The sequence below is a fragment of the Dromiciops gliroides genome, chromosome 3 (assembly GCF_019393635.1).
Source record: "Dromiciops gliroides isolate mDroGli1 chromosome 3, mDroGli1.pri, whole genome shotgun sequence".
Taxonomy (NCBI): Eukaryota; Metazoa; Chordata; class Mammalia; order Microbiotheria; family Microbiotheriidae; genus Dromiciops; species Dromiciops gliroides.
Window position 1 is genome coordinate 31,535,612 of NC_057863.1, and position 10,256 is coordinate 31,545,867.

The 10,256-nt window shown below is 45.4% G+C and overlaps 1 protein-coding gene across 1 annotated transcript in view; it reads left to right on the top strand.

The window, feature by feature from the left end:
• PRKCI (protein kinase C iota) overlaps window positions 1–7,907 on the top strand; it is a 68,771-nt gene extending 60,864 nt beyond the window's left edge. The window contains exons 14-18 of the mRNA XM_043995629.1: window positions 462–587; window positions 2,265–2,344; window positions 3,542–3,631; window positions 4,709–4,824; window positions 5,401–7,907. Coding sequence (XP_043851564.1) covers window positions 462–587; window positions 2,265–2,344; window positions 3,542–3,631; window positions 4,709–4,824; window positions 5,401–5,488 — 500 coding nt within the window. The 3' untranslated portion in view covers window positions 5,489–7,907. The remainder of the gene's footprint in view (window positions 1–461; window positions 588–2,264; window positions 2,345–3,541; window positions 3,632–4,708; window positions 4,825–5,400) is intronic.
• Window positions 7,908–10,256: the final 2,349 nt, after the last annotated feature.

Sequence of the window (10,256 nt, forward strand, 5' to 3'; positions counted from 1 at the left end):
CTTTGGCTCCTGGTCTATGTGACAGTGATCCCTGGCTGCCCAGCAGATGCCCAAGGGAACGCTGAGTTAAGAGTGACGTGGCCCTTCAGGGACATTCCATCCGTGACCTAAGAAGCCAGTCCTGGGATCTCTCCCCCAGGCAGAAACATTGTTCCATGAAGTATTATTTTATCCTTAGATAGAGTTTTCATTATCTTAGGACCTGAGCTTATCTCTAAGAATTTAATCTCTGGAGTTAGGGAGATTTGTAATATTCATTTTCTGAAAGTTACTCCCTTGAATAGATTTTCAGGAATGTATCTTTGTATTCAACAAGACTTTTTGGTGACTTTTTGTGATGAAGTTTGCAGTGCATTTAGAAGACCATTTAGTGCATAATACATGTATTTATTAGGTGATAGAGACTGAGGGACGCTGGTGGCTTTTCTTTTTCTTCATTAATTCAAACCTCTATTTTGCAGGGTTCAGTGTGGACTGGTGGGCGCTTGGCGTGCTGATGTTTGAGATGATGGCGGGAAGGTCTCCCTTTGATATTGTTGGGAGCTCTGATAACCCTGATCAGAACACAGAGGATTATCTCTTTCAAGGTGATTTCCAGTCAGTCAGCAAACATCAGGCATTTACTGTGGGCCAGACACTGGTCAGTGCTGAGGATGCAAAGAAAGGCCAAAAGAAAGTTTTGTTTGCTCTTCCTGAGACTAGTCTTTACTGAGACCCAGATAAGAACCCTGGGGCATTTCTCGGAGGAGCTTGGCTGTTGTGTCATTTCTGGCAGGCAGAAAACAGGCCCTGTAAATGTTACCTTGACTTAATTTTTTTTTAAGTATATGTACTTATTTGGGGGGGTGGAAATGAGGCAATTGGGGTTAAGTGACTTGCCCAGGGTCACACAGCTAGTAAGTGTCAAGTGTCTGAGACTGGATTTGAACTGAGGTTCTCCTCAATCCAGGGCTGGTGCTCTGTGCCACCTAGCTGCACCGCCCCCCCCCCCCCACCCGACTTAATTTGTAAAGTGTCTGTATGCCTTGGTGCATTTGGTGGTCCCCCAAAGGAGCAGTGGGGTATTTTGAGGATAGCTTGGCCAGTGTCTGGGGAGAGAATTCAGTAACCAAAGATGATCTGGTCAGGAGCCCCAGAAGAAGATAGAGAAAAGGGGGTACAAAGCCCAGAAATCCAGGGGTGCTGGGAGAGAGGCGGAAACAGATAGTTTCTATAACAGAATAGGAACAAGACCTGGAGCCCATAAAAGGAACCAAACAAAGGGTTTTCATTTGTGACCTTTGGAGCACCTTCTGGAACTTAACTGTCAACATTTATTAGTCACCTACTGTGTGCTGGGCACCATGTGGAGTGCAAAAGACAGTCCCTGCCTTTAAAGAGCTCACAGTCTAATGGGGGAGACAAGGTGCAAATAGGGACAAAGTAAGCTAGATTTAGGATCAGTAGGAGATAATTAACCAAGGGAAGGCACTAGAATGAAGAGGGGTTGGGACAAGCCTCCCGGAGAAGGGGGAGTTTTAAGGAAGCCAGGGAGGTTGGTGGGCAGAGCACTATTCAAGGCATGGGGGATAGCTCAGGAGGATGCCTGGAGCTGGGAGACAGACAGTCTCCTTAGTGAAACAGAAGATCAGTGTCACTGGATAGAAGGCCCTGTGTCAGAGACTAAGGTCTGAGCCCACTAGACAGGTAGGAGGGGGAGCTTATGAAGCACTTGGAATGCCACACGGAGCCGGCCACTAGAGGCCATTGGGTAGGAGGGTGATGTGATCAGATCTGAGCTTTGGGAAAGCCACTCCAGTGACTGAATGGAGGACGGGCTGGAGTGGGCAGAGACTTGAAGCAGGCAGGACCCCCCAGCAGCCATCATAGCTCAGTGGGGTGTGATGATAAGGGCCTGCCCCAGGTTGGGGGCAGTGTCAGAGGAGAGAAGGGGGCATACTGGGGGATGTCACAGAGCTGAGATCAACAGGTTGTGACGACAGCTTGGATATGATGGGGTGGGGGGGAGATGGGGGATCCAAGATGGCCCCTAGGTTGGGAGCGTGAGGGGTGGGAGGGTGGTGCTGTCTTCTACGGTAACAGGAAAGGTTGGGGTGGGGGAGGGTTTGGGGAAAGAGTTCAGTTTTAGACATAATGAGTTTAAGGTCTCCTGGACTTCCAAGTTGAAGATGCAAGATTGGAGGTCAGCAGAGACATGGGAGTTTTTTAAAGTTAAGCAACTCTTTAAAATGGGCATCTGATCTCTCCACTGTTTTCCTTTCTAGTGATTTTGGAAAAGCAAATTCGAATACCCCGCTCTCTCTCGGTCAAAGCTGCGAGTGTTCTGAAGAGTTTTCTGAATAAAGTAAGAGCTGGTGTCTGGGGGTATCTCCTGCTCAGCTGTACTTCTGGGAGATGGCGCTCCCAAGCAAGGGCCCCTGGCACTCAACACATCCAGATGTGCAGCTGTCTCTTAGTTTTCCTTCATTCTGAACTCAGTGGTTACGTGACTCTGCTTAATTAAACCTTTCATTTATTGCCTTTATTCCCCCCAGTGGGTGAGGTAAGATGAGGTTGCTTTATACATAAACGTCATCTAGAAAGCAGCTTCCCCACCTCCCTTCACCCCCAGGTCTGTGTTTGAAGTCACTGTGGAGCAGTAGGGAAGGGCATCAGTTCCACAAGCAGTGGCTATCCAGGGCCCACTTGGTGGATGACTGTATGGGAGATACTGAAAGAAATAGGGAAGAAAGCTTGAGCGGGTCCCCTCCTGGGGAAGCAGGGCTTGCACAGAGGATTAATCATGTTCAATTACAGTGCAAGGCAAGAGGTGATTTAAGAGCCAGATTGGGGGATTAGTACAGTAAGTGCTAGGGGAACTCAGTGACCAGTTAGGAGAAATTAAGTGCTCTCTTTGACCATGAGGCTGGAAGCTTGAGGTCCATCCCCCCCACCCATTGCCAGTGTCTTAAAGGGACAGGGCAGAGAGGGGCCTGGCATGGAGCCCTCCTCCAAGGTAACACCACATGGCAGTGTCAGAATCAAGTGGGATGCACACCTTCCAGAGGAAATAGCTCAACTTGAGACTTAATTGTTAACACAGACGGTGAGAGGTGTTAATATGCAAATTTTAAAATGACTTTCACCAGAAAGAAAAATGAGAACATGTCCTCATTCCCAGTAGTGAAGTGGCCAAGGCTTCTCGAGCCTCTGCAGCCACGGGCCATCAGCCACAAGGGGGAAAGACTGTTTTCTTATGACTCCTTTACATGGTAACCAGGCTCACTGCAGGTCCAGGTGTATCAAGCCTAATTATAAAGCCGGGCTTGGAATGAAGTTAGAACCAGACCTAAGCAGATGATACTGTTGGGGTTCGAGTAGCTTTGGACTGTTCAGAGCCAGCATTCCTCCTTAACCCGCATGACCTATTGGGCTGGGCAGGGGGTGGATCACGGAGCATCGACACACGGCGTTTTTCTTTTTAGCCTGGTGGCATTAATTCTGCAGCCTCTCCCTCACGCCGGGCCTTCATTTAATACGTTGATCATTCCTTCAACTCTAGGACCCAAAGGAGCGTTTGGGCTGTCATCCTCAGACGGGGTTCGCTGACATTCAGGGACACCCGTTCTTCCGCAACGTTGATTGGGATATGGTACGGAGACAGGCTTTGCTGTTGTTCCCTTTTGGCTTTGCATCACACTTGCTTCTGGAAGTCCCCTTGGTCCCTATAGTATGTGGCTGTGCCGACTCTTTCGATGGATGGATAGAGCACATGTGCCAGGCACCACCCAAGACGGTCCCTACTCTCAAGGAGTATGGGGAGCTGGAAAGTAGGAGAGGAGGAGGGAAGGGCCCATTTTTCTTGCTGAGGCGTCCAGAGCAGGAGTCGGACTGAGAGGGAGATGAGCTTGGCTGGGACCCTCCATCCACCTGACCTCACCCATCCAGAGAGCGGAGTCATCCCAAGGGAGACCAGGCAGCTGGTGGGGAGATGCCTTCTAGGCTTCTTCACCCGCTGTGCCATCTCCCCAGTCTCAGAAGGGCCAGCCTGGAGGCCCAAGGCAGTGCCCACACCCTAATAATCCAGGACGGTTTTTAGAACTAGCCTTCCTCCCTCATTGCCTCCTTGTGGCCTGGAGGTGACCCCAGCTTCCTAAAGTTTCTGTCGAGGAACACAGAGTCTGGCTGATGGATGCGGTTAAGCAGTCAAGGCTTGGGCCGGACAGGCTAGATCACCATTCTCTCAGGACCCACCTAGCTCAGTTGGAGAAGTTTTATCTCTCAGTTGGCTACTTGAATGAAGCTGATGAGTTTTGGGGCTAGAGTAATTTCCAAACACCGTCTAAGCTAGAGAGGTCAAACTCAGCTTTGGTGGAGGGATCGATTGTCCCAGGGATGAAATGGCGTATCCTTGGTGTGTGACTATGTAGATGTATGTTACATGCATAGGTATCTGTGTGCATATCTATGTATGTGACTATATATACAGGGTATGTGTCAGAGTGGATATGTCTGTGTAGGTATCGGGATAGTATAGGAACTAAGCTAGAAGGAACATAAGATTTTGGCCTGGAGCCGGCCTCAGATTGGTCAACATAGGCCTATCAAGGGAGCATTCTGTTTCGAGGCCAGGCCTGAGCTCTGAAATTGAGACTAAGAAGACAGAGTGAGGTCATGGGCTAAATTTGTTTTTTTATCAATTTGTCTCTCGTTTCACTTGTCTTTTTAGATGGAGCAAAAGCAGGTGGTACCTCCCTTCAAGCCGAATATTTCAGGGGAATTTGGTTTGGACAACTTCGATTCCCAGTTCACTAATGAACCTGTCCAGCTCACTCCAGATGATGAGTAAGTAGCGGCCTGTTAACAACACTTATCAACTCTCAGTGTAGGGAGAGATCATTTTTAGCCTTAGGAAGTTTGGGAAGTAGAGTATCTGGATCCAAAGATTCCCTTAGAACAGAAACCTCAGCTGTGATACCTTTCTGTCCCAGCCTTTGGGCCTCTTTCCTTCAAATCCTGTGACTCCAGGCTGGAACTCTGGACAGAGAAGCCCATCGAATTCTCTCATTGTATGCTAGAAGGTTCCGGGAATATTCTTAAATATGGGGCTGGTGGGAGGGGTAGACAGACAGAGAGACAGACCCCTTTGACAATCTGGGGAAGCCCATAGATCAGTTATGTTATTGAAAAGAAAGGTCTTTCTTTTTTCTTCATCCAAGGTCAGAGCCCCAAGGGAAGCCCCCTCATCAAGGGATTTCTGTTCCTTACACCATTGTAGGTGATGCCTGTGCATTTCACAGGCCTCGCTTTTGTAGTTTTTTCCTCCTGTGTAGTTTTTCTATACCTTGTTTACCAGTTTATTGTCTTAATTAGTTTATGGCTACCGATCCCAAAATACGTAATGGATTTCTCTTCCCACAGTGACATTGTGAAGAAGATTGACCAGTCTGAATTTGAGGGCTTCGAGTATATCAACCCCCTCTTAATGTCTGCAGAAGAGTGTGTCTGATGGGCTTCCTTCCTTTTGCCTGTGTTGTCCCATAATGCATGGATAAACAAGTTACCAGTTTGGATGCAACCATATAGAATAAGCTGAGCATTTTCCATTTGCCATCTATTGTGGCACACTCGGTATCAGTTATCCCTGATTGTAATGACCAAATGATCATATTTAAGTTCAACTGCAAGAAAAAACCAGAAACCCATTCCGGAGACTCGGGGATTCCTGGATGGATGGAGTTGTAACCTAGCAGACAGCTGCTGGAGTTTAGGGGGTGCTGGAGTAGTGGTGGCCCTCATATAGCTTGCTAAAGGCAGCCAAGTCTCCTCTTGGTTTAAAAGAAACACTTGTCCTGCTTTGAAAGAGGACCTGGCTCGTGGCAGTCAGACACACTGTGAAATGGCATCGTCTCAGCCTCTCGGAGTGACGTTAGTCACCGGCAGCAGCGATGGTGCTGGCGGTGGGGAAGCCTTTCGCTGTGGGAGGAGTAAAATGGCTTCGAAATACCCTCTCCTGTCCTTTATCTCTAGGTGTTCCGTTTTATGTTTCTGACTTGTCACTTTACGACAGTCCTTAAATCTGTGGGTCTAAGAAAGATGCTGCTTCCTTATCTCTCCAGAACACTAGACACACTCCAGTAAGCCGTCAGTCAGTGGGCTTCGAGGCCCGCTTTGTTGGGGTCCTGAGGGAAGAGGGAGTGCACTTCCCAGACTTTTGGCCAGAAAGATACATATACCTGAGGCATCAGTTCATGAGGATGCAGAGGAGCTAGGCTACAACCAAGGGAAGGCAGATAGAAAAAGTAAGTGGTTGATGTTGGGGACGGTAGAAGATAATACTTCTTTTTCCCCCCAAGGGAAAAATTCCACAGTTGGGTTTGTTTTTTTTTTGATTCAGTGACAGTTTCTTTGAGGCAGTTGGAAGAGCAAGGAGAAATGCCTCTGTTTCCAAACTTGCAAAGACTTTACTTTTAGCTGGTGGAATTGGCATACATTGAAAAACAAATCCTTTGCAACTTGTAGAGGAGACACTATCTTCCAACTGAGGCAGCTTAATTAGAGTTTTCTTGAGAATTAGCATATGAATACTTGCCGATTTTTCTCCATGAAATCTTCCATGAGATCCGAGAAAAATGATTATAATAAACGTTAGAGAAAACTGGCCATTATTCTGGCCCACTCTGGATTTTATAAACTCTTATTATGTAGATAACAGATATAATATAGAGTAAGAAGGCACACTCTTTAAGCTATTTTTGAATAAATATTAATATGTTTGAGAAATTTATTGGCCGAATAAATGCCAAAAGCATCATCCTTTCATTATTTTTTGAGAGTGTAATTTGGAAGCTGGAATAACTCCATGCATCGAAATTGCCTATACATTCCCAACCTTATTAAAAATTTAATTGTGGGAAGGCAGTCAGATGTGGTCCTAAATTCAGAATGACTTTAAGCAATCGGTCCTATACATTTTACGAATTTTTCTTCTCCTCTTTTCTTCTTTAGAAGCCATATAGCATTAGAGATATGCTTTCACTCAGTCCCATTGTCTCTTTATTTTTCCTATGCCCAGCCTGCATGGAGAAATTCCAAGAAAACGAAATTATGATCTAAAGGTAGCTTTTTTGTTTTTTTTTTAAATTAGGTAGTTAAAAATCTAAAATGAGTTTTGAAGATCTCGAGGGTTTGTCCTAGGTCATCGATGGGGAAATCTGTCGTCGGAAGGTGGTGTGATGGCCTTGAGCTCAGAGTGGTGATGCTTCCTCTGCCCCTAGGGTGGTCTTTGTCTTTGTCCCGTGACCTGATTTCAGAAATGCTGTTGGGTACAACATGGCTGGGGCCAGAAGCGCAGTTACTGTTTTCATCCGCTAATTTAAAGGCACACGAGTGATCAGAGTCTTCATTTTGACATGTCTGCACAAAACGGAGCCGTTTCCTACCAGTCGTATGACAGGCAATGGGCATTTTTCTGTGCTATGGCTTTAACCTCCAGGGGGGCCTTTTGTTTTAATCTCATTTTTTAAAATGAATAAGATGTGTAAATTTTATACAGATCGCCGTCGCAAATACGTTCTCATTTATTTTTGCTTTTCCACAACCTTTTAAGTGCCGTGCCAATTTTTTTTTTTAAACCTTTTGGTGTCAAGGCTGTCTCAAAATTATTCAGCAGGGATATCAGGCATTGGACAGTCAGAGTAGTTGGAATTTGGGGTTTCTAGGAACTAAGATTTGTTTTTCATAAGCATGACGTGTTTGTGGGGCGACCTCATTTTATTTGTGTGAAGACTGGACTCCAGCGACTCTGCTTGTTCAGTACTAATGCAATCGACATGTTTTCTTTCATGTGAAATACTCAAATATCCTGTAATCTGTATTTGTGCACCTTTTTTTTTACTTTGTCTTTAAATAAAATGTTTATAATAGTCCTCAGTCCAGTGGGTTGTGTTTGATTGTTTTTGTCATTTTAGCATCATTTAAAGAGTTCTGTGTGAATATCAGAGAATTGTCTAGTGTTCTGTCAAGGAAAGTTAAATGTGGAATTTTGTGTTCCCCTCATGTATCTATAAGGTCCTGATTGAATGATCCCTCTGGTAGTCAAGCAAGTTTCCCAATATAATTTCAACTCTTCTTAACATCCATTATTTCTGCTAGTATGTGAGGTCCATTTATTATGCTTGATGAACGCTTGGTTCGGGCAGATGAGGTTGCCATACCTGTTCCCCAGTTGCCCCTGGGAGGCCTGTATGTCCAGAGAGCACACTCCTGTCCTGGAACAGTGGAGGGAGGGAGGTCACCAAAGTGCAGAGCCCTCCTAGCACCCACACCATCCCTTTCTCTCCCCCAGGGTTCTGAGGTGGCCGTTCATCAGCCGCCATCATCAAACCCCCAGATGCCCCTGAGAATGGTGTTGAGGGAGGAAGGTGCTTACCTGGAGCTCCCAAGAATTGCAAGTCATTACAGCGGTCGTGTCCCAGCTTGAAGTCGAGCTCTGACGTCTGTACCGTAGCCGAAAGTTCAGGGATAGGGCTAGACGGTGTCAAGCCAGCTAACTTTGTTTTGAACCATGAACCTTTCAGAGTGGCTGATAGTCCCTTGGAGTTCTGCCTTGTGTCTTCCTTAGGAGACTCGAGTCTTGTGGAATCAGAAGACACCCATACAAGCACCCTTGCCCTCACCAAGTTATATTTAAATGACTGCTTGCCAAGAGCTATGAAACTAACTAACAATAAGGGCCTAGCCCCACTGCTCACAATCTAGACTGGACAACAGTCAGGAGCAGGCGCCCTGAGAAGAGAGAGAGAGAACTGTGCCATACCCCAGGCAAGATGCAGGGGCGAAAACCAAGTGTCTTAAAATACACATTCTGTGCAAGATTCTAGGTCTGTTCTCTGTGCCAAGAAATGGGAATTGGGCTTGGATGGGTATGGGAGAAAAACTGTCAAGTGTCTGCCCTTAAATTAGGTCTTGGGCAGAAATATCTTTACAGCAATAGTATCACTGGACACTGTGCAGCTGCTTATCCATTTGAGTTTAATAATGAGTATTTTTAATGATGCTTTTTTCACCTGAAGAAAGCAAAAGGATTGTGGATTTTTAAAAAAATACCAATTTCCATCTTGAGTCTGCATAAATCTTGATGTAAAATATCTCACAATTTTGGGATCCAGCCAGAAGTGTTTCCTAGTACAAGCGCCTTCAATTAAGAGGTTTTAGGGTGTTCTCAGCGGTTGTCTTCAGTGCTCTGGCTGAGCCAATGCAGACTTTACCCGGTAGAGACCACGGGAAGGTTCCTGCCCCATCTTTGAAAGCTGAGATGTTTCTGACACTTCCAGGACAGGGCAGTCCTGGGTCCCTGCTGGTCGTAACCTATGAAAGACTGAGCAGACTTGAATTCCCGTGATCTAAATTATCTGTGGTCTGTAATTTGAGCCAGGTTCTGTGGGGCTACCCAGTGGTTCTTACATTATGCATAATTTGGCTAGAACTAAACTCATGTAAATGTAATTAACCCCTATTTAAAAAAAACAACAACTTTTTTTTACCCTGATTTTACATCATCTGAGAAGACATAAAATGTGAAAAGAATAATAAGTGTGTCTAGAGCTAATGGCTACTCTCTCAGCCCCAGACTCTAAACAAAGCAGCCAGCAATGGATTTCCAAAAAGGCACAACTGTGGACTTTTGTTCATCCACCCGGGAGCCTAAAACTAATTTCTTACTGATCGAATCCCAGTATACCAAAGCTCTGTTGGTTTTTTTGTTGTTGTTGTTGTTGCTGTACTATTGCATTTTGCAAATGTGATTATTTTAACATTTAAAAAATTAAAATCAAGAATGTAAAGGGTATCTGCTATGTAGCCAGTTGGGAATTTTGCAGGATTTTGCAGATGAATACCAGAAAGAAAATCCTCTAGGACACTAAGTAGAATGGATCCCCCTTTGGAGGACCTATGAGAAACTGCACAAGAATTTCATGAGGTCAGAGGTGTTCTGAAGGGGTTATGGTTTGTACTGGTGGAAGGATCACCAGATCCTCTTGAAGCAAGTTATGATGCTAATAATAGCTAACATTTGCATAAGGTTTGCAAGACTCCTTACAGATAGCATGTGAGGCTGGTGCTGTTATTACCCCATTTTGCAGATGACAAAAGTAAGGGTTACTTACACAGAAAGTTCCTCCTAAAGGAATCTCCATCCTTGGAAAAGGGACAGTTTATTTGTTTTTTTGGGTTTTTTTAAGCTGGCCTTAAAATGCCCTGCATTTTATCATGGA